Below are 23,208 nucleotides of genomic sequence, written 5' to 3'. Positions count from 1 at the left end.
CGGTGTGAGGTTACTTTGAACTCTGGACAAGAATGCAGGGAAACCTGCTGGGCTGATTTGCCCTGCAGTGTCCGATCGCCATGAAAGGGTAGCTATTTTTTGGGGGGGGGGCGTGTTTCCAGCCGTACAGGTGCAGGTTACTGCCTCCGTCCACAGCAAACGCTCACTCCGTGGAAGGAAACGGAGGTAACATGCTCAAAGGAAGGCTATGGGCCATGGGACACCTGATAACATGAAGTGGGCTGGAGTGCTGCAGGTCAGTGGTGAAAAAATACAAAATATAATCTTATGGTGTTAAATAATTTAAATACATTGATATTCCTGTTTTTACATTTGTTTGGTGCCCAGGATTATAAAGTACAGAATGCAGAAAAGCCAAAGAGTTATTAGAGTTACAATAACAACACACTAGGGCAGTGTTTCCCGACCTTTTTTTCTGTCACAGCAGACGTTTTACAATTAAATAATCCCACGTCACGCCACTCTCCTGTTAACCACAACAAAAACTTCACAAGCACGTAGAACTGTGCTTATTATTGTGGCCTACTCATAGTTCTAACGTTCAGTGCGCATCTTGGGCTAATTGTGGTGAACACAGAGCTGCAATTCTGGCTGGGACGGCAATTGGTATAGCCTTGCAATTTTGATCTTGCAACACAAGAGCTAATTTCCGTTATCTATTCATTTTAATTGGAATTTGAAAATCTTTCACGGCACACCTGGTGAGCTCTCACGGGACACTACACAGTGGTTGAAAAAACTCATACCCTCTCTGGACCTAATAGGTAATTAGGAAAGAGATGTAATGACAATAATTGCCCAAAAATGTGTGATTTTTTTTTTTTTTTTTTTTTTTTTTTTTTTTTTTTTTTCAGAAACACGAATGACATTCTGTCCTTGGTGCTGCGGGATACAGTAATTGGTCTGTGTAACTGATGGGATTCACATTCAACTCTGCACAGACCCAGCTTTTAGAAATGCTCACTCAAGTATGAATGTTACAATTAGAACCATATCACTATCCAGGGAATTTACCACGACACATTTCCGTCCAAGTGCAAATACTAGAATGTTTAATCAAGACCAGTAGGTACCGTATGCGCTGCTGTGATTACATTAAAATAAATGTTTTGCCATATGTTTTTCCCCCCTCTTTAGAATGTCCTTGTTCTGGTTCATCTCGGGCAGGTCCTATGCGATCCTTTCCGCTTTTCCGTTCCAGAGGAACAGGAGGCTGGCACTCAAGTCGGAACACTTGGTAAACACTTTCCCCCTCCGTTCATCCTCCTCAATGGTGATTATTTGTGGATGGATAATAGCACGGGAAATCTCTACACCGCCGAGCTGAGGATGGACCGCGAGGCGCTCTGCCCCGAGCAGACAGCCGGGGAATGTATCATCCCACACAACGCCATCGTGGGGCCCTCGGGAGACCTCATACAGATCCATGTGATCGTAGAGGACATCAACGACAACGCGCCTCATTTTGAAAACAAAGAGATCCACCTGAGTGTTCCTGAGGACACGGCGGTGGGGACCGGTATCCTATTGGACGACCAGGCCCAGGACAGGGACGTTGGACGCAATGGAGAGTTGAAATACTACCTACAGGGTTCCGGTGGGTTTTTTAGTTTGACGGTGGATAAGGGTGCTGTGGTTATGTTGGTGGTGCAAAGAGTTCTGGACAGAGAGACTCGCGAACAGTTCCGCATGTCTCTGGTGGCCACCGACCGCTGCTTAGACCCGTTGAGCGCGACAGCAACTGTGATTGTCAACGTGACGGACGTGAATGACAACTGTCCGCGGTTCATCTCCGACAGCCCCCTCAGCGTTATCATCGGCGGGGAGACTCGCAGGGACACGGTGGTGGCCCGGGTCAGAGCGGTGGATCCGGATATAGGCCCGAACGCCGCCATCGTCTACTCCCTCAGCCCCAAGGTCTCTGAGCGGGCAAAAAAGCTGTTTAGCCTGGACAGCGACAGCGGGCTCATAACACTGACGCAGGACCTCCTGAGTGACAGGACCGAGGACCTGGTGCTGCAAGTGTTAGCCAGCGGCTATCACTGCCCTCCAACAGACACTCAGGTAACCGTATCCGTGCACCCCTCAGAGAACCAAGTCCCGGCGATTGAGATCGGGTTCATAGCGGAGCATCAGAACCAAAGTATAATGTTACCTGAGAACCAGCCCCCTACTGTCTTGGCTCTCTTGGACCCGGGGGGGAATGGTGGCTTTAAGGGCTCATCTCTTATCATTGAAGGTGAGGGGCCTTTTTTGTTAAGCCCACAGAACGGCAAATATCTCCTTTCCACATCAAAGCCCTTAGACTACGAGATGAAAAGGGAATATGATCTTTCTGTGGTGGTGTCTCGGCCATCAGCAGGGGGCTCTGCGAGCACCGGCTCTAGGCGAGAGATCAGGGTGCGAGTGGTGGATGTCAACGATAACGCCCCCCAGTTTCCCCAGTCTCACTACCGTCTGGAGGTGGAGGAAAATGACCACCCAGCAACCCCTCTGTTGACGCTCCGCGCTTCAGACGCAGACAGCGGGCACAACGGCAGGGTCACCTATAGGCTAGACAAAGACACGGCTGCCATATTTAGAATGGACCGCCTGACCGGGCAACTGTCGGCAGCGGTCCCGCTGGACCGGGAACAGCAGGACGTGCACACCATCACAGTGTTGGCGAGCGATGGAGGTTCCCCTCGACTAGAATCAATGACCACCATATCAATTTACGTTCTGGACCAGAATGACAATGCACCTTTTTTTATGACTCCTCACTTCATATTCTTTATATTTGAGAATGTTCCACCACTGGCCCAGGTGGGTAAGGTGGGAGTGACGGACTCAGACATAGGAGAGAATGGTATTGTGGAGGTGCACGTTGTAAACAAGAGTGTACCCTTCGTTATGGACAATGCCCAGGGGGCGCTACGATGCACCGCTGACATAGACAGAGAGAAGGAGGACCGCTACGAGCTGCAGCTGCTGGCCAGCGACCACGGCCACCCCTTCACTTTGACCTCCGTCGCCAGGGTGACTGTCTTTGTGGAGGACGTCAACGACAACCAACCAATGGTGATTCTCCCCAACAGCAACCTGTCCTGCCTTACCGTCTCTCTGGCCACCGCAGCCGGCACAACGCTAGCAAAGATCTACGCCACTGACGAGGACACGGGGCTGAACTCTGAGATCACGTACACCGTCGCTGCGTGGGAGCCGCCCCGCCTCGGCGGCCCCTTCCGGCTGGACCCTCGGTCGGGGAACCTCACCCTGGCGCAGCGTCTGGTGGGGAAGGACCTGGGAATGCATCACCTGTTCATCGTCGTCAGCGACGGGGGTAAGCCCGTACCGCTGCACACCACCATTTGGGTTAACCTGCTGGTTAACGAGAGCGCCGAGCCCTGCCACCTGGACAGCGTGCCCCGGCCCCTGCCTAACTGGCTCGCACACACCCCCTCGCAGGCCCCCATCTGTGAGAGCGAGGAGGGGCCCGCCGCCAAATATGCTCAGCTGATGCTGCTAGCGGGCCTGGGTGCAATGCTGGCGTCCATCTGTCTGTTTGCGGGGACAGCTGCTTTATACTTGAAATGGAAGAAAAGACACCTGCGACGGAGTAGGAGAGGACTAGTAGAAGAGAACGCCATTCCACTCAGGCTCAAAAAGAACTCTGATGAGTAATATGAGACAAGAGGGAAACTGGTTGTTTTGATTCTGATTTGACAACCTTGTTGTAAGAAGCGAGGGGATTCATTGCGTTTTTTATATATACGTATATATTTGCACTTAAAGTTCTTGTCTACTGTTATATAAGATCGTATCAGTTTTTTCGTCCCTTGGGTTGGGGAGTTCATCATGTCTGGCATTGTAGACCAACCCCATGTTCACATTGTTTGTACCGAGCAACACCACGACTGCAGAATGAAGATTACATTTATAAATCCATGAATATACATACATACATAAATACATACATACATACATACATACATACATACATACATAAAAGATAGACCCAATTTTCAACTGGCACTTAAAAAAGACAACAATAATAGTGCACTACACTGCACTTTGTGGAATATATACACAGTTTTAGTCACCATACGAAAACATATTCCCTCATGTAGAAATTGCAATACCACAATGATAAAAATACAAATTTTTACAGACATTTTTCAAAAGAGACTTACAAAGCGCTTCACAGTCAAAATAGTTAAGTAAAAGCACAGATCAGTAAAGCAGAAGCAAACTGCACAGTAGTCGAAACCAATTGTAGTAGATATAAATGTAAAATGAGAAAAACAACAGGTATAGGATGACAAAGACAGCCCAAGAAAATAAGTAGTCGGTAACTTAGCCTCTCATCACCGACGATTACTCTCCATGCCCACGGTGGAGAGGAGAATTAAACACTGAGCTAATGGTCTCGCTATAGTTGATTGGCTCTTTCTCAGGTTTCCCACTCTGGGTGATGGAGATTCTCAGGTATTCAGCGACGCAGGGAGGGCTCTAATGTTCTTCCTGCAGGGTGGGCAGGTGACGAAAGCCGCCGAAGGAGCAGTTTGGAGAAGGAAGGGGAGAGCGGGCACACCGGCTTCTCCGGCCTCGGCCTCTCTCCCTCTCGTTCTCTCTCTCTCTCTCCGCTGTCACCCGATCGCCTCCCCCCTCACGCACATCGCGCTGGATCCCTCCCGAAGGCACAGAGCCTATTGTACCACGCCACGACGCACACTGTACTTAAAATGAGATCAAAGGCACTTTAATTTCTCCCCGAACGCAAGCTGCGATCTCCAATTTGAATTTAGGAATGCTTTATATGAAAAGCCCCATCCCCTAAATTTCAAGGGTAGGCCAATAAAGAAATAGCCATTAGAATGTAGTGTGAGGGTTATTCAACTGCATTCTGAATTCTGATGGGGGACAGATTTTCAACCTGTTACTGACTTCCTGTAAAAGAAACCACCTTCATTTTTTGCAAATTATCTTCATCAATTCTCCAAAATTCTTTAGGGCGTGCATTTCTAGATAACATTCTTAATTTCTCTGTGTTTATATGTTTAAAGCAACACTATGTTACTGTTTTCTTACCTTAAAATAACAGCCCCAGCATCATTTTGACGGTACACTGACTTGTAATATGGGGACCGGCGCCACAGGGTTTGTTTCAGCCTCTGACTCTGAATCGCGTGCGATTCCAATCTGCCGGGCCGAGCACATCTTGTACCTACACCGGTAGCAGGGCGCCGATCCCTGCGCCCTCCCCTAGGAGCCGCGGACTGAGTGCTCGCTGACTCCGGGAAGCGGCGAGGTCCGTGGAAGGGGCGCTGTACCCCGGGTGTACGTTATATCTGCATTTGTAACATGGACTGTTAATGAAACATAACCGATAAGGTTCAAATTTGTCCAGTAAAATATATATTTTTACAGACACCCGAGCGAGTTTTACGCCAGTGGTATAAAAGTGCAAAAAACTGTAGGGGCACAAATACCAAAAGTTACATAATGCTGCTATAAATGAACGTAATTACATACCATTGTTACCCTGCTAATTAAGTCAAAGGGCCAGTCTGCATTAATACAAAGGCCATAATTGGCCCCCAGGCCATAAGTTGAATAGGCCTGTACTACAATGCACATGAATTTAAGGGTAGGTCTGCCATTTAGAAACTACATTTATAAAAAATAATTTTTAAAACATCCTTCTAGCAATATAAAGTCAGCTAAAATTTGAGAAGATCACTCACAAAACTGACAAAGATACATCACACATGCAACAAATGTGGTTGAAATGTGGTGAAGTCTCCACATCAGGATCTAAATCAATATAATTTCCCCTTTTTTATTCCCTCTCTAGCGTTGCATTTGTAGGCATGGCGGTCCACGTCCCCCAGCTGGGGCAGAAGCTGCTCTCCATCTAAAAAGCGACGTTACGTGTCACAATTAATTGATGCAAAAATTGACAGGTCGTCAGTCCGAGAATAAAAGTAGGCTTTCGATCCTCGACTTCCTGTCAGCAAAGTGCAGCTTAATTGCGGATAATATCGTTATGGAGTCCAGCCCTTCCCCGGCCTGCCGTTGTGCTGGCTGTGCAATAATAAGCACATCGAGATTAGACCACTGCACTGTAAAAATGCTTTATTGTCTCTCCATGTGCATAAAGGCTAAGTAATATTGAGGTTGTCATGAAGCCAGCCACGGAGCAGCGCCGAAACACAGCGACAGTAATCTCACAATAACTATTTACGTATTAATTTTGCACTATCACTTCTTAGTTCATTAAGTATATGTACTAGACAAACCGCATTCCAGGCCGCAAATAAAACCCTCTAAACGCCGCCTTGTTCATCACCGTGCCGCCTGGATATGGATATACAGTGTTGTTCTGACGGCGGCCTGGGGGGCGGACATAAACGCACGCATGGATGTGAAACGATGGAGCTCCAATAGGCGTGTCGTTCCTGATGGGAGGCGATAGGCGGCTCAGGTGTTCCGCTCTGGGAGCGACAGCGATCTGCTGCACAGCGGCTCCTGGTGACGACTTTCTCCGCAGCGCTGCTTTCTGCATTGTCGTCCGCGCGGGCATCTCAAAATGGCGTTGCCGAGAGGCCCGCCCGGCAGGAGCCTCCGCAGCGGGCGAACCGCAGCAGGCCCTCAGGCATGCACAGGGGGGGCCCAACGCCTTTGGGAATGGTCGGTTGTTGGAAGGGACAACGTGTACGTCGGCGTCCAGTGCAGTTCAAGTTGGATCGAGTTACTTGGAGACACTTCCAATATGGAGCTCGGCCGTTAATGTGGCCGCGACCAAGGACATAAAACTTTATTCCTGTTTTGAACAAACTTAAATACTGGTTAAAATCCATGTTCTCTTAATTGGTTGTTAAAGCTATGACATCAATATTTTCGATTAACAGTTGTAAAATGGAACGGCATAATATTTGACATTATTATTATCAAGCTCATTGTGACAAAAGAATATAATAATAATAATATTAAATGATCATAAAATGAATAAATAAATAAACTAAAATTAAATAAAAACAATCACAATATAGCATGGCTCCGGTGTCAACGTGTGTGCCTGCAGATAATAGCGCAATCTCGAAAATAAAATCCTAAAAAAATTGTTATTTAATTACGCCAGAATTCAGTTCTACATGCTACTGCTGCAGCACTTACATCCTACACTCGTCATGCACAGTGAGGTCGTGTTGTATCGAGGAGGGAAAAACAAGTGATAAGAGATCAAATAATAAATGATGTCTCAATCGATTCAACGTGATCTCGTTTATGTGCAAAACTTCTTGGATGACAAGGTTTTTTGATGTTAAACGTAGAATGTGGCGCCATCACCGCAGCGCTCCCTCCGACAGCCACAGGCTCTCTACTGCCATCTCCTGGTCAAGGGCGGAAGTCATTCCATTCCGTTTCCGGTGTTCGACCGGAGGAAGGGCAGGATATAGATTTATATTTATTTATGTCGTTTTTTGGGGGTTTTTATTTACATCAAGTTCCCCTTGTCAGACTTGACACCCCACCCCCCCCCCCCCAAAAAAAAAAAAATAAAATAAATAAAAATATATATAAATAAATATGAAATAAATAAAATAATTAGAATTATCTACCGATGATAAAGTGTGGAGAGTTGGTGGAGAGCAACATCAGATGAGCAAAAAATAATAATAATAAATGAATTCACTTCATTGGTGAGGGTGATTTAAAAATAAATAAAAAAACAAAAACCGAATAAACTAATTTATTTTTATTTATTTATTTATTTATTTATCACTGCGGATCCCCTGCAGTTCCTCCACGCTCCCCCTGGGGAACCGCGACGCCGGATTGGGAACCCAGCACCCTGCAGCTCTTGCAAGCCTGTAGAAGTGCACTTTTCCGTGTGTGTGCCCGTTTTTGTCGCCCCACACGGAGCAGACAGACAGGCAAATGGATAAAAAATAAAAAAATAAAAATAAAATGATTCTACTCAATCCCCATTGCCTGCATCCACAGGTTTAATTTAGTTCCACAGCCACAACTTAATTCACGTCATCCAGTCGAGAACACACAGAAGTGAGGTCAATGTTTGACGCTCATTCAACAGAGCTTTTGTTTTGTTTCGTCCCTTTTGTAAGGCATTTACATCGCGAGGCCTTGAATGCAGCCTTGTTTGGGCAGCCACGAGCCACCACCGGCGCAGGGAGACAGCTGTACATTAAATGGACTCGCCAGTAACGATCACATGCAAATGAAAAAAAACACCCAACGCGCCAACAATGAACTGAAGTGCGTCTCGGCCAGCGCCAGAAAACCTTGACCCTCCTCGTTCATTCTCAAGACTCGGAGCCCGGGGCCCCGCGGTCGGCTGAAAGGCCGCATTGTTTCTTTAAGATCGGACCTACGGCCATAAGCAGCTCTGTCCATTGTGGGTGGTGGTGTTAGGAGAGGTGGGGGGCAGAGAGAGAGAGAGGGAGAGAGAGAGAGAGAGAGATAAACAGAGGAGAGACACCACAAAGCTGCCCATTCCACCAGCGGAGCAGCTGCAGCGCGGGTCTCCATCATCACATCCGTCCGTCCAGACATGGGTGAGTACGTCCGGCCTCTCCGGAAATCCAGCTGTATGTGGGCGCGATGGAACCGCAAGTTTATTATTATTGTTGTTTTTAAACACCCGATGCTGATAGCCTAAGTGACTGACTTCCAGAAAGCCTCGTCAGCTTGTCTCTCCTTTCTGCCTGATTTTCAGCCGACTTTCAGAAAGAAAGTGTTTGACCTGCGGGTAATTGATGCTTTTCACGGCAGACATTTTGACGTACGTGTGTGAGGAGGGGTGTGTGTGTGTGGAGGTGTTCAAACACAGCTGAGGTTAATAACACTAACCGTGACCCACAATTAACATGATCGACTTCAGATGCGTGTGTGTGTCTGTGTCTGTGTGAGAGAGAGAGAGAGAGAGAGAGAGAGAGAGAGAGAGAGAGAAAAAACAAAACTCGGTCCATCGGCTGTTTATGCTCCTGGACCGGTCACTCACGTCGTCGAAGCAAAGTAAAAAAGAAACAAAAAAAACCCTCCGTATCGGTATTTGAAGCGCCCATAAACCTGTTTTCCGAGACATAACTGACCTTCATGGATCAATGTTAATCGATATGAACTTCACGCTTTTAGACATGTCGCGTCCGTGTGCTACAGGTGTGATCGTCCTCTCTGCAGGACAAACAGTTTTGAACACTGAGGCTCGCGCCGTTCAGTCAGTCAGTACGTGGTGTCTAATTAAAGCACCGCCCGGCCGCCCCCTCCCGCCGTCTGTGCTGCGCCCGCTGTAATGGTACCATCCAGTCTGCCCGGCGCCATTGTGCACCCGTACGCTGGCACACCCGTGTGCCTGTGTGACGGCACGCCGTGCGCACAACTACGCCGCTTGTAAACATGTCCGTCGCCGCTGCGTCCGTTTCCAGCGGCCGTCCTCGGCGATCGTTTCCTTACACCCCCGAAAAACAGTGTTGTGTGTGTGTGTGTGTGTGCGTGTGTGTGTGAGGCGTCAAGCTCCTTCTGGCCTTTGTTTGCTTGACATTGGTGGCCCTTGTGTCCCCAGGACGCTGGGAGACAAAGCCTGTTGTCCCTGGAGTCACAAAAGCAGCCTCTCTCTCTCTTTCTTTAACTCACCCCCCCCCCCCCCCCCCGCCCCCGCCCCCCTTCTTTCTCACACTCGGCCGAGGAGGTGAATGGAGTCGGGGTGAGAGCCGGGGTCAGTGCAGGCACACACCCCCGCCACATGCCTTTGGTACTTGGCGTCCATTGGCGACTCCCGGCTCCTAAACTTTTTCGTCCCGGCGGATCCAGAGTTCTTCCTGATCTCCAGGTCTACGTAGAGACGGGGGTCGTGTGGACGTGACGATAAATCTATAATCCCACGCCTTTCCACTGGACACCTCCGCGCTTTACATTTCAACGCCTAAAATCCGAGTGTCTTCCCTTTTTAAATATCTGATCAATTTCGGATGTGGCTCTTGGTATCCTGTTCATGGGGATGTTGGCGGACGTCCCCTCTTGGGACCGGTGGTTCTCAACACGGGGGGGCTACGAGAGGTACCCGGGGGTCCGCCAGCCAACACGATCGATAGTTAAACTTGACGGTTGTTTCATTCCCAAGACGTTAGCGCCACTAAATCTTATCTATCGATAAATATCGTCTCAGATGGAGGGGCCCTCGAGACGAAATATTATCCAATTGGGGACCGTGCGTATCGAATTGAAGGCCCCTGATGTGGGGATAAAGGTTGAGAACGGCCGCTTTAGAGCGCGTAGGTTATCACATATTTACCAGGCGCGGCTCAAGTTTCTATTCTCTCCAATGACGCCCCCACCCCAACCCCACTTGTCCCCGAGCCGACGTGGGGCGGTGCCCGCGCCTTTTTGAAAAAGCGTCCGGTTGTGACGGCTCCCGCAGGTTGCTACGACTGCTGCATGCGCTGCCTCGGCGGCGTGCCCTACTGCTCCCTGGTCGCCACGCTGCTCTGCTTCTCCGGCATCGCTCTGTTCTGCGGCTGCGGACACCAGGCGCTCACCGAGACCGAGAGACTCATCGAGAACTACTTCGCCCGTAACCTGCAGGACTACATCACCCTCGCCTACATGTGAGTGCTCCGGTGTCGAGAAGGAACCGTGTGTGTGTGTGTGTGTGGGTGTGGGTGTGGGTGTGGTTCTCTGAAAGTCGCCTCGTTTGCCTTGTATTCTGCCAGAATCCAGTACTTCCAATATGTCATCTACGGCCTGGCCTCCTTCTTCTTCCTCTACTGCATCGTGCTGCTGGCCGAGGGCTTCTACACCACCAGCGCCACCAAGCAAACCTTTGGGGAGTTCAGGAGCACCACATGCGGCCGCTGCCTCAGCTCTACGGTGAGCGGCGGAGTGGTTCCCAGATTTAGCTGTTTGTTTTTTGTTTTTTGGGGGGAGGGGGGGTCACGCGGTGTTGCCGCGGGGTGCGGTTCTGCGTCTCGGGCGACGGTGCAGCTGGGGATTCTTTGGAGCTTTCACGTGCATTTGGGAGGAAAAAAGGCGTTCTAAAGCCGCAGATTGGGTTGAGGGGGAGGGTGGAGATAAGGAGGATGTGGACGCGGTTGTCGGCGATAACGAGAAGGTCTCCAGGGCAGGTGTCTCCGGTGTACGTTTGCTGTCAGTAGCTTAAAGGAAATAACCCGGCACAGCAAACAAAGTACTCTACCACGATATTAGTTTTCACGGACTTACTGCGATTCCCCGCTTCACTCACATTATAAACTAATGGCAGTTACCATAATAACTCTGACTCTGCTAATCGGCTAATTTTACTCGGCTTATTTGGTGAAGTATTAAGAGTACATAATGGATCTAAACGCAGGCTCAGACTTTGCCCTTCCCTTGTTACATGTTTGTTCTGCTATTCCCGGTATCAGTTCGGCTTCTGTTTCCTCTCCGCGCAGTTCATTGTGGTGAGCTACGTCCTGTCCGTGCTCTGGCTGCTGGTCTTTGCCTTCTCCGCCTTGCCCGTCTACTTCTTCTACAACATGGACGCCACCTGCCACACCATCGAGGTCCTGACCGAGACCCCGTCCAGCATCAACCAGCTGTGTGTGGACGCCAGGCAATACGGTAGGGGAGGGGCACCCGGCGGGGCCGCTTCTCGTTGGGAAACCGAAATGGGACGGGCGGCGATAATGGCGGTGCCGTTCTCTTATCAGGACTCCTGCCGTGGAACGCCGTGCCGGGGAAGGCCTGCGGAATGACCCTGTCCAACATTTGCAAGACCAGAGAGGTGAGTGTCGGGGTTTTTGTTTTTTTCTCCCGGGTTCCCAAAACGAAACGGCCTGTCCCGTTGATAAGACTGACTCTGGTCTCATCCTTCCAGTACCGAATGACCTATGAGCTGTACGTGGCTGCCTTCGCCGGTGCGGGCATCACTTTGTTGGCGCTGGTGAGTGACCGCCACTTTGGATTTTGGAGCCCACGCTCGATTACAATGGTGTTGTGACCCCGTGTGGCAGCGTGACGCTCACCGTGTGGGCGGCGAGGCATTCCAGGCCCCCATGACTGATGACTCCGGCACTATCGCTCTCTGTTCCCTCAGCCCGGGGCCGACGCGCGGCTTCACAATGACGCCGTAATGTCTTGTTATTTTTCCCGGACGGGCCCGACGCGACGCGCCCCGTGGTTCTCACGCGCTCCCATCACGTGAAAACGCGGCGTGGGCGTCCATTTCAGATTGAGCCGTCAGGGTTGAGGGATCGATCCGCATTGGTTTCACTTTCTTTTTGACGAGTTGAGTATAATTCGTTTTTCTGTCAAGCCCGGTCTCTCTCTCTGACTCTTTGCCTCCTTCTCCCCATCTGCAGCTGACCTATATCGTGTCCACCACCTATAACTTTGCGGTGCTGCGGTATTTGGGCAGAAAGGGCATAGGCGCGCGGTGCTAAGCTGGTCAGCGCCCCCCACCACCACACACCCTGCTCTGCACTTCAAACACGGGGACCCGAGGGGACACTCTCTGCTACCACTTCTCTGCGCGCCGCCACCTGTGGTGCCGTCTCCCGGGGCCCATGGACTACGTCACTTCTTTCATCTCTCTTGTCTTTTTTCATCAACTTCATTTTTTTATTTTTTTTCCCCCTCTCTTAAAATGTTCTGGTTGCTAGGCTCACGGTTCTGGAGTTCAGTGCTTTTATCTATTTTTTTTTTTTCTCCCCATCACACCTAAAATGTGTGTAAATATTTGTCGTGATGTGGTTGGTGTGTAAAATCTATTTTGTTTCACCGTCATTCAAAACGCAGGTGACGTATCGCTAATGAAAATAACGGTATGATGTAACGTAATAACCAACAAACCGTGAATTTTTCTTTTTTCTTTCCAAACGAAAAAAATCGTCAGCGAGTGGATCACAGGTTACCATGGCTACTGTGCTTCACATCTGGTTGCCATGGTGGCAGACAAGCATGCATTTTGCAGTCTCACTTTGACCTCAGGACTTTTTCTCACGGGCAGGAGAAAAAGCCCGGACAATAGCGGGCGAGTCTTTCTTTAAAAAAAAAAAAAAACATGACCTATCGGGGGCCGGGGGCCACCTGCGCCGTGGTTCTCTGCCGGGAGGGGGGTCGTGTTGCGTGTCCGCGGAGAGGGTCCAGACAAAAGAGAGGGCGAGGCTTCTGGGACGTTTGAATACGGCCCCACAGTGACGGCGGCCAACCACGTCAAAACGCACACAGATGCGTGACGCCCCCCCGCCCCCGTAATGGTACGGACAGATTTGAAGCAACAAGTGATGGAGTTAAGGAATCCCAATATTTGACTAGTTTCTTTGCGAAATGAGACGTACTTGTAATGATCTAGAAAGGTCTGAAATTGTTTTCTCTCTTCATTTTGAGATGGCCCGGGTACCGTGAGGTGCTTCCTTAGGTAGCAACCTCATTATTAGATTATTAGAACACATTCTCGAAGCGTAACTCCCTGACTGGCCCACGCTCGCCGTTACCGCACGGCCCGAGGCGCCGCTACAGAGACAGGACAGCTTGGTTTTGTCTCTTCGTTCTCTAGGAGTTTTGTTGTAGTTATTGTATAACACATTTTTACTGACTGTAGATGGAACTAATGAAGTGCGTTACACTTTGGATGACTACTAACCGACCTATCGTAATATACTTTGTAGAGTATTTGGTTTGGTGGAAGCTTTACCCAGCAGCAAGGCTCAGATGGTTAGACTAGCTGCTGGCTGTGTTTTTTTTTTTATTATAATTTTTTTATTATTTCTTTAGTAAATGTTCTTTTGTCATTTTATAATAAAATGGAAAAAAAAAAAAACGCTCTCGTTGCACTTGCAATCTTGTACGACTCAATGCAAGTTAAAAGTGCGTTTACCGCGCTCCACGGGGGACCCCGCTTTGGCCCAGCGCCGCCTTTTCAGGGCCAAGGTGTTTTTGAATTCTCTCCCCCTCCAGGTGCACTACTGCCTACTGTTGGCCGTGGGCCACGTGCACGGCAAGGAGCTGAGGCACAGATGGGAGGATGAGAGGAGAGGCTGCGACCTGTACGGGAGGCTGCAGAGGGACCGAGCGGGAGCACTGTGCTCTCCCTACCCTGCATACTTATCTGAAACGCCGCAGCCACATCCTGAGGAGCCTCCGTAGCCACGGGCGGGGCCGGAGGGCCCGTCAAAATGAGACGGCGGCCTTTAAGCGTACCAATTTATCGGTAATTGAAGCGGTCTTGTTTTGTGTAATTTTTTTTCTTATTTTTTCTTGTTTGGTCGACCTTTTTGGCTTAATTGTGTTTAAATGTAGGTCTTTGAAGAGAGCCCATTATAAATGATCAAAAATTAGTGATTGTACAGAATGGGCCTTTTTGGAAAAGAACAGACGGATCCAGAGAATAGTTTCTGCGTTAAGTTGGCATCTAGGCCAACTAGTAAGTCAAATCATGCATCGACCCCGTCGAGGAGAAGACATTTTTTGTTACTGCGGTTTTGTCTTTTTGTTTCCTCTCTGGGCCTCTCTAAATAAACTGTGAAGCTTGATATTGTTTTGATGATGTTCGGTGCTAATGTCTCAAACGAAAAAGAAAAACTCAAGACCAGTCTTTTTGATGTTGTTTTAATAATAGTACCATATTGGAAATTATGACATTGGTCTTTTGAACCAACCAGTCTTATTGTCCATAGTGCAAAGAGGAAGGTGTAAGGGACGAGGAGTAACCAAACGCTCTGAATGCAACAGCAGAAAAAATGGGAAACAACCTCCCATACACACTGCTAAAGGCAAAACAGTTCAGTGATTTGTTTTTGTTCAGTGTCAGTTCATACAGTATTACAGATTTTATTATTTTTATTTATATATATATATATATATATATATATATATATATATATATATATATATATATATATAAATAAAAGATAGATATATATGTGTGCGCGCCACCTGCAAAATGACATTGTTTGTTACAGTGAAAAAAGACGTGAAATGAATGTTCATGTGTATGTTAAACTCAGAAAAACAATAATATACATACATGTGGAATTTATTTTCCCTTCAGGTAAATTGCAGGCTATATTGTGTTAAAATTCCCTACTCGTTCACATTTAGTAGATCTTAAATACTTTAAAGGTACCTCGACCCAAAACATAATACATAACTCCTGTAAGGTAATACTAAGAGTGACCTGCCACCGTGCGTAACTAAACCTGACAGCCACACCTGCTTTTGGTTCCTCTGTGAAAGTGAACCTCTTGTGATGCGTCCAGTTTCTTCTGAAATAAAAATAGTCGCGGACAGGGGTTTCGTTGTGACAAACAGGAAGAGCAGAAGAGGTAAGAATACATATAACTCAACCATGAAAAATGAGGAACGACCCAACCGCGTAACACAACAACCAACGAAGTTGTTCAAAGAAACTGATGACCTCGTGCCGTCTAGTTATCAAAATACTGAGAAATGAAATGTTAAAAAAAAAAAATCTGTCTGGGGTTCCAAAAACGGGCCCCGGTTTTTGCTGAGCCCTTAAATCCAGATTTATCACAGAAAAACCTCCGGCCAACGGCAATAAATAGGCAACAGGACAATGGTCTAACATACGTGTGGTGGTAGGTAAACATGTATGCACATATGACATGAAGTACCTTTCACCTGCACACAGTTAAGCCTCAGAGATTTTCTGATAATACACCACTGCTACATAGAGGAGACGCAAAGCACGCGGCACACACGCCGACGTTAGTTTTGTGCTCAGGCGCGTTCACATTCAGTCGACACTGAAGGATGTGCAAACTGACAGCACAAGGCAGACGCTGCATACGTCACGCTGACAAACATCGCAAAAATGCTTAAGGGGCCGATTTCAGTATTAACGACAAAACTTCCTCTCTGTGTCAAGAAGGAGGGGGAAAAAAAAAGGCCCCAAATAGAACACTTGACTCAATGCTGCACCCCCAAGTGCTGTTGTTTAACACCGGGGGGGGGGGGGGGCTGGTCGCAAGCAAACATGTTTGATAGGAATGAAGTCCCCAGGACTTTGACCCAGTAAACAGGACCGTTGCGCCTCATACCGAGTGAATTCAAAATAACTTAAAAATGGTATGCGTGCACCTACAACGCACCGTTCAGAACTCGCGTCCGCGTGCCCTTGTAAATACATATAAATACCAACCTGTCTTCCCTTTCATTATTTCCATGAGGATTTATACCACCTCAAAAATCGTACATGTCAATTTACGTGTATTTATGTGGTAACAGGAATCACGGCGATACAAACGGAGTACCGCGTTATATCGTACCTACCGCTTTAAAGCCAAAAAATATACAACAAACATGTTTTCTTCCCTTTATGAAGCAGCAATAAATGATCCTCCCCATCTCTGAATACGTTAATCATTATATGGATGTTGTCCATTTGCAAAGCGGCGTGCCTGCCAGCAGAAGAGGGCAGGACTGCGTTCCATTAGCTATCAGATGACTGGGGAAAGGTCTGGCGGAGAGACGGACGGATGCGGCGGCTTACGGTTAAAGAGTGCCCCGCGCACACATCACGAGAAATACGAGGCTGTGCTTTGGAAGAGAGAACGGGAAGAATTTTGCCAAAGAATGTTCTCTGGTCCACTGGATTAACAAGAAACAAATTTAAATAATTACTGTAGGTGGGCTATTTAATAAAAAAATAATAATAATAACCCGTGCAGGCAGACAAAGCTTATGCTGGCTTAAAGTGTGCATTTCATGTGCAACACTGCGGTAAGCAGAGAGTGGGAAGGATAGCTGTGCCAGTTACAACGTACCTTGGCTGGATCCGTAATCCAACCATCTGAAATGCCACCTGAACATGTGGCGCCAAACTGCTTAGGGCAGCGGTTACAAAACCACATCATCTTGAGGGTGTGCTGTTCTCAGTAGCTCGTACCAACATGTACCGCAGACAAAAGCTACAGCGGCTCGGTAAAACTCAGAGAGCCGGGCTCCGCCGGGGGGCCCGGGGGACGGAAGCGATCCCGGTGAGACCAGTCAGCAGCAAGGGGAGCGGGGCGCTTTGCGGTTACCGTGCAGATCGATGGTGCTGCTGAGCAGAACGTGGTCGATCTGGTCCTCGGCCGCCAGCACCTCCCTGACGGCCGCCTCGAACGCCGCCGTGACGTTGGTGTCGTCCTTGGCGCTGGTCTCGAAGTAGGGGCAGCAGCTGTTCTCCTCGCACCAGGCCCGCGCCTCGTCCTCCCCCACCTCCCGCGTCTCCTTGTCCACCTTGTTGCCCAGAACCACGAAGGGGAAGCGCTCCAGGTCCTTCACGTCAGAGTAGAAGATGAACTCCTTTTTCCAGCAGCTCAGGTTCTGGAAACTCTGGACGTCGTCCACGGCGAAGGTGAGCAGGCAGCAGTCGGCGCCGCGGTAGAACGGCGTGCGCAGCGACTTGAAGCGCTCCTGGCCCGCTGTGTCCCATATCTGGAGGGTGACAAGACGCCCGTCCACCTCCAGGTCCCGGTTGAGGAACTCGACGCCGATGGTGTGGAAGGACTGGGAGTCAAAGCGGTCGGTGACGTAGCGGTTCATCAGGGAGGACTTGCCCACGCCGCCGTCCCCCAAGAGGATCACCTTCAGAAGGAGGCTCTTCCCACTCATCACGCCTCTCCCCCACCCAGCTTGGCCCTGTCACTGGGTTACTGGCTGCCAGGACCAGGCCTCCACACCGGGCGGCGGCTCACCAGGGTCCAGTCAGCCCGGGGGAGGAAGGCCTAGAAAAGAGTGATTGGGCAAGAGGTTAAAAACAAGGCGAAGAAAAGGCTTGCTTTAATGATATACTAGTTATGAGTTTATAATATAAAATACCTTAATGGAAAGTACTTACTGCACGAGCAATGCCAAACAATTGCGTACGTTCTGATGAATCGGCGACTCGAAGTACATAAATAATAATGAAAGGCGCACAAGGCAATTGTGGCGATATCTCCGCCGATCACAGGCGAGTCCTGATCCCCACCAGAGAGAACATTCTGACGTCTGACGCCGTGCCCCGACCGGTTTTAGCGACGCACGGACAAGAAGGGTGAACGACCCAGAGCTCTGCCCCGGCTCTCAGCTACGCCGCTCACGGGTTTTGGCAAGTCATGATGCAGATATGAGTTTGAGATAGAACACGGGTGTTTTCCCTGCGCGCCGTGCCCCCTCCTGGGCTGACAGCGTCCCAACACGCCACTAAAGACATGAATAATGGCCGGATCGCTGTGGTGACTGAACGCATCACTGAATGTGCAGCGGTGCCATGCGGTCTTTGTAAAAGAAAAGGTTGGTTTTTTAAAAAGGGAGAGAGAGAGAGAGAGATCAGTGGCGGTTAGGGATGAGTCAGGAGCACCTGACTGGAGGACAAGCTAGTGATGAAAGCTTTGACTCTTTTTTTCAAGATTCAGTTCCTGGCAAGTGACTCAGCAAAAAGAGGAGTTCAAATTTCAATCCCCCCCCCCCCTTGATTCAGTTGTTATAATGCACTGCGAGAGAGGGAGGACCAGCTGGTGATGAACCACAATCAGGATGGAACTGAGAATGGAAGGCAAATGGAATTCTCACAGGAATCATTTAATTCTGTGAACACTATTTGTATCGGCAGCAGAATGCAGACTGTCGATCCAAGGAAATCGCATTTATGCATGATGATCGCATGATTTATTCAGCACATCGTCTAATTCTTTCTAAATTGTTTATTTTGACAGAGAAATGATGACTGTATTATAATATATTATAATAATTGTGATATTATAGTTTATAAATTATACATTTTGATGGGACGAAAAGTGTCAAACCGTCACATTCAAAATGACGTGCCAAATGCCTCGGCCTTTTCCCCCACATCGATGTGGTCTTCAGTCATAATGTTTAGTTTGTGGCGACTCCAGATTCACGAACTTGACTCGGGCCGTCTGCGAAGTCGGACGAGCGAGCGACTCGTTCCCGGCGAACGAGTCGCTCGCTGGTCTGCCTTCGCAAACAACACTGCGCCTGCGCAGGGAGGGAGCAGCTCCCAGCTGGGCTTGCTGTTGAACGTGGCCGTGCGCAAGAACCGCAAAGACACCGTGTCGAGGTCTCTGCGCAAAACGCACACACAACCCACGGCGCCAACGCGCAACCCGCTAAACACAGTTGCCCGCCGTCGTTAACAAGCAGAACGCGTGTCCGCCAGTTTTGAAGAAGCGCACAAAGAACGCGCACAACCGGCGCCGACATCACTGGTTGTTGACGTCTTCGGGTGAGGACGCCGTCCAGTTATCCACGCCGATTAGTGGATATACCGGTCCAACGCCGAGCCGAACAAACCGAACCCGCGGGGGAAACAACGCAACGCAACGCAGCGAATTCCCCCCCCCCCCGCGGCGGCTCGCACCGGCACGAAGTGTGTAAATGTTTTGACTGTACTTTACCAGTTCACGACGCAGCGCCGCCCGCCCAGCGCCCCTGCCTCTCGGGGTGAGTGACCGCGTCGTGGGCGGGGCTTATTCCCCGGAAGCGGCCCGGGAGGTCCCGGCGCGCGCCAGCGTCGGCGGAGCCCGCCGGGAGCTTCCGGGCGCAGGCCCCGCCCCCGAGGAGCGACTCGGGGTCCAGGGGGAAGAGCGTCCCGTTGCCTTTTCCTTTGTTTTCGCCCATTTTAAAGACAAGCTGCGACTGTTTCTCGGCGCGGCCGGAGCTGTGATCGCGACAACGCGCGTCCTTCCCACAACCGCGCTGCGTCCGTAGACGAGTCGCGTTCGACCGCCGCGGAGTGACCGAACGCCACCGCGGACCGCTCCACTCCGGTCCGGCGGGTGGCGCCGGAGAGCGTGCGGCGTTGGCGCCGATCGGAGCCGCTCCGGCCGTGTCCTCTCTCCGCGGCGGCCGCGCCGCGGGTGAAACCGCCCCGCAGCGGCTCGCCGCCCGGAGGGTCGTCATGTTTGGGGAACGTTGGAGCGGAGCGCCGTGACCGCGCGCGCCACAACACGCGAGCAACCGCCCCGATCACGGTAGGAGACCGTTTGTTTCGGACTGTTTGGATGTCGATGCACGGAGTAACAACACCGTCAGCCGTAGCGGGTGGTGTGTTGTTGAAGTTATTGGCACACCCACGAAGCAATGGCTTCCACCGTCAACTACACTAGTTTATCACTGGGAGCTTTAAGACAAGGTCGGGGAGTGAAAGGCGAAGCTCCTCCCTCCCTCCGTCATTGTCACCCTCCCTGTGTCCGAGTGATCACCTGTGACTCTGCCCTGTGTCTCCGTCCCCAGATGGCGGCGAAGGGGAGACTGGTGCCCTGCGCGTGCCTGGGGCTGCTGGGGCTCCTCTGCTGGGTGTGGGTCTCCTGCGCCTCCGCCCCGGACGCCGGGGACCTGGGGGCCTTCCAGCCCCAGAGCGCCCTGGCGGACATGGAGTTTGCCTCCGTGGCCACGTACCGCGGCCCGGGCAACGGCGACGCCCGCGGCAGCGAGGAGCTGCCCGTCCTCCTGTGGTGGAGCGCCGGGCTCTTCCCCCATTTCCCCGGAGACACGGAACGCATCGACTGCGCCGCCTCCTCCTGCCTCGCCACCAGCAATCGCAAGGTACAGATAATTAAAAAAAATCTGGCCGGGTGGTGCCGAGGTGCGTACACACAGTGACGACGATGTAAATCCACGGCTCCTGTTAGTGGGGTGGTTTCAGTGCGGAAGACTGATTTCCCCACCGGGATTAACAAAGTGTATCTTCTCCCTCTTCCCCTGAAAGGTCCAGTTTTCTAAGCGTACGACGTCCATCATCTTCTACGGGACGGACTTCCGCGCCTACGAGGCGCCCCTCCCCCGCCTCCTGCACCAGACGTGGGCGCTGTTCCACGAGGAGTCGCCCATGAACAACTACGTCCTCTCGCACGCGCCGGGGATCCGGCTCTTCAACTACACGGCCACGTTCAGCAGGAGCTCAGACTACCCCCTGACCCTGCAGTGGCTGCCGTCCCTGAGTTACCTGCTGCAGCCCGTGGCTGTGTCCCTGGAGGAGAAGCAGCGCTGGCGGAGGGGCGGCCTGGCCCCGGTGCTCTACATGCAGTCCCACTGCGACGTGCCGTCCGACAGAGACCGATACATCCAGGAGCTGATGAAGCACATCGAGGTAGTTTCTCTCTGTGCTCTTTCAGGGCGGTGTTTAACCGCCTCCCATCCCAACCCCTCCCATCCATGTATCGTCCTACTCATCTCTGTCTCAAATCTCTCTAGGTGGACTCGTATGGGAAATGCTTGAACAACAAACCGCTGCCGGAGCGCCTGGAAGACACCGCCACTGCCACCGGCGAGGATTCCCAGTTCATGAGCTTCGTGGCGCGCTACAAGTTCCACCTGGCGCTGGAAAACGGCCTGTGCCCCGACTACATGACGGAGAAGCTGTGGCGCCCGCTGCACCAGGGCTGCGTGCCGGTGTACCGGGGGTCCTCACTGGTAGAGGACTGGATGCCCAACGACCACTCTGCCGTCCTCATCGACAAATTCCCGTCCCCGAAGGACCTCGCCGACTTCCTCAAGTTCCTGGACGGGAACGACGAGGAATACGCGCGGTACCTGGAGTTCAAGGATCCGAGCCGCATCAGCAACACCCGCCTGCTGGAGCGCCTGAGGACCCGGGAGTGGGGGGTGAACGACATGAGCAAGCCCAACTACCTCAACGGGTTCGAGTGTCACGTGTGCGACCAGGAGAACGCTCGACTGGCGGCGGAGCGGGCCCACCGCAGAGCCCCAGAGCTCAACCCACCGCCGACACCGAAGATGGCCAATAACTCTCACATGGGATGCCCGTTGCCTGGCCCAGGGTATGGCGATATCCGAGACCTCCCCCCAGACGACGGGTAAATTTGTCTTGAATTATTAACCGCGCCAAGTGTGTAAATGAGAACAAATTGCCGTCCAATTTACTGTGGGATTTTTCACTCTCGGGGACATAATTTCTCCCCTCGTAGTCCTGATTAATTGCCATTCTCATTAAAAAAAAAAAGCCTCTGATTTGATGAGCCTAATCTGTTTGCGTATCTGTTTCGCAGATGGTTGCAAATATGGCCCCAGGATTACTGGCAGAGCCTGGACCAAGCAGAAGGTCTGGAGTCCCTGATAAGACATAATGAGTCGGACCCTTCGCTGCTGTGGCAGCACATCCAGAAAATTGCTGCGACGAGAGCCAGAGGAAAACACTGACTCCCAGACAAATGGACGACGGAGCTCGGCCAGATTTACAAGGGTGTCCCGTACAATTACGCCCTCTGTGAAATGATGTATCCCCTCTGCTACATTGAGGACATGTCGCGGAAATACCTTTTTTTTTTTTTTTTTTTTTTTTTTTTTTTTTCTTCTTCGTGAGCCAATATATTTTTATGCTGCTAAGAAATGTAAATATTTGTTTGTACATTGTATTCAGATAGAAAGCCACTCGGAAAAGTAGCTGAAAGGTTTAAGATGTCCATATAACTTCACCGAAGCAGTATTACTCAACCTGACATACATTTCCCAACTCCACTTTCATATCCTTGTTAGTTGCATGTAAGTACGGTTGTTTCAGGGGATTATGTTCAATAGAGCGTCAGATTTTAATTTGATTCGACTACCAGTCCACCTGTGTGTAATAAGATCATCGAGGCGCAGATATATATTTTTTTTTACCTGAAGTACATTTTCAACTCCTCCAAGGGTGATGTTTCTGCAACGAAAACACCGTTTGACATCGACATATTAGGAAAGGAGTAAATGTAATATTTTAAACGCCAACTCCAAATTTCCATTACTCGTTTCCCAAAATAGCGTGGAAGAGCAGCTCAGTACATTTCTGTGGCACTGAACTATGTAATATCGCCCCGAAACAATTTTTCATTTGGAGATCTTCTGCTACTCTATCCGTAGTTCACCATCTGTGCAATATGTTAATTTCCAAATTATGTCTTGCCTCTGAAACTGGTAGCCTGTAGAGATCTCAAGTCTCGCAGTACACCCACTTTTATATCACACATTTAATTCCACGTTTATATAAATCATTTAATTTTAAAACAAACCTTCCAAAGAAAAACATTTTGTACTCAGAACAATAAAGTGTAACATTTTGAAACAATTGTGTTTTTGGTATCCCATTTTTTCATATTTACCATATTGTACCCGACAAGCAGTATCATTGTATTCACAGCCCCTTTTTTTCTTTTTCTTCTCAATCGTATAGTTTTACGAACAAATCCTTCATCG

General features: G+C 50.0%; 4 protein-coding genes across 5 annotated transcripts; 3 read left to right on the top strand and 1 right to left on the bottom strand.

Annotated features, from left to right (window-relative positions):
• Positions 1–208: 208 nt before the first annotated feature.
• pcdh20l (protocadherin 20-like) lies at positions 209–3,684 on the top strand (the record flags this gene model as incomplete). The annotated part of the gene is made up of 2 exons (XM_080008180.1): positions 209–256; positions 1,159–3,684. 2 exons carry the CDS (start codon positions 209–211, stop codon positions 3,682–3,684), a joined length of 2,574 nt encoding a protein of 857 aa, XP_079864306.1.
• Positions 3,685–8,530: 4,846 nt separating this feature from the next.
• On the top strand, positions 8,531–12,821 carry plp1a (proteolipid protein 1a). Its single transcript, XM_080008053.1, has 7 exons — positions 8,531–8,582; positions 10,445–10,631; positions 10,737–10,893; positions 11,457–11,625; positions 11,715–11,788; positions 11,882–11,947; positions 12,366–12,821. The coding sequence occupies exons 1-7, from the start codon at positions 8,579–8,581 to the stop codon at positions 12,444–12,446; spliced, it is 738 nt and encodes a 245-aa protein (XP_079864179.1). The 5' UTR covers positions 8,531–8,578; the 3' UTR covers positions 12,447–12,821.
• Positions 12,822–14,935: 2,114 nt separating this feature from the next.
• Positions 14,936–19,476, bottom strand: rab9b (RAB9B, member RAS oncogene family). Its single transcript, XM_080008054.1, has 2 exons — positions 19,413–19,476; positions 14,936–17,735 (listed from the first exon to the last, which is right to left on the bottom strand). The coding sequence occupies exon 2, from the start codon at positions 17,620–17,622 to the stop codon at positions 17,014–17,016; it is 609 nt and encodes a 202-aa protein (XP_079864180.1). The 5' UTR covers positions 17,623–17,735; positions 19,413–19,476; the 3' UTR covers positions 14,936–17,013.
• A 170-nt stretch (positions 19,477–19,646) lies between these two features.
• pofut4 (protein O-fucosyltransferase 4) lies at positions 19,647–23,092 on the top strand. Of its 2 annotated transcripts, XM_080008050.1 has the most exons (5): positions 19,647–19,988; positions 20,251–20,562; positions 20,726–21,106; positions 21,211–21,833; positions 22,026–23,091. In XM_080008050.1, exons 2-5 carry the CDS (start codon positions 20,251–20,253, stop codon positions 22,174–22,176), a joined length of 1,467 nt encoding a protein of 488 aa, XP_079864176.1. In that variant the 5' UTR covers positions 19,647–19,988; the 3' UTR covers positions 22,177–23,091. The 2 variants fall into 2 exon arrangements, with proteins under 2 accessions (XP_079864176.1, XP_079864175.1); XM_080008049.1 differs by having other exon boundaries at positions 19,647–20,562; positions 22,026–23,092.
• Positions 23,093–23,208: the final 116 nt, after the last annotated feature.

Source organism: Zeus faber, assembly GCF_960531495.2.
Source record: "Zeus faber genome assembly, chromosome: 10".
Classification (NCBI taxonomy): Eukaryota; Metazoa; Chordata; class Actinopteri; order Zeiformes; family Zeidae; genus Zeus; species Zeus faber.
This window is presented reverse-complemented; position numbering and strand designations above follow the sequence as displayed.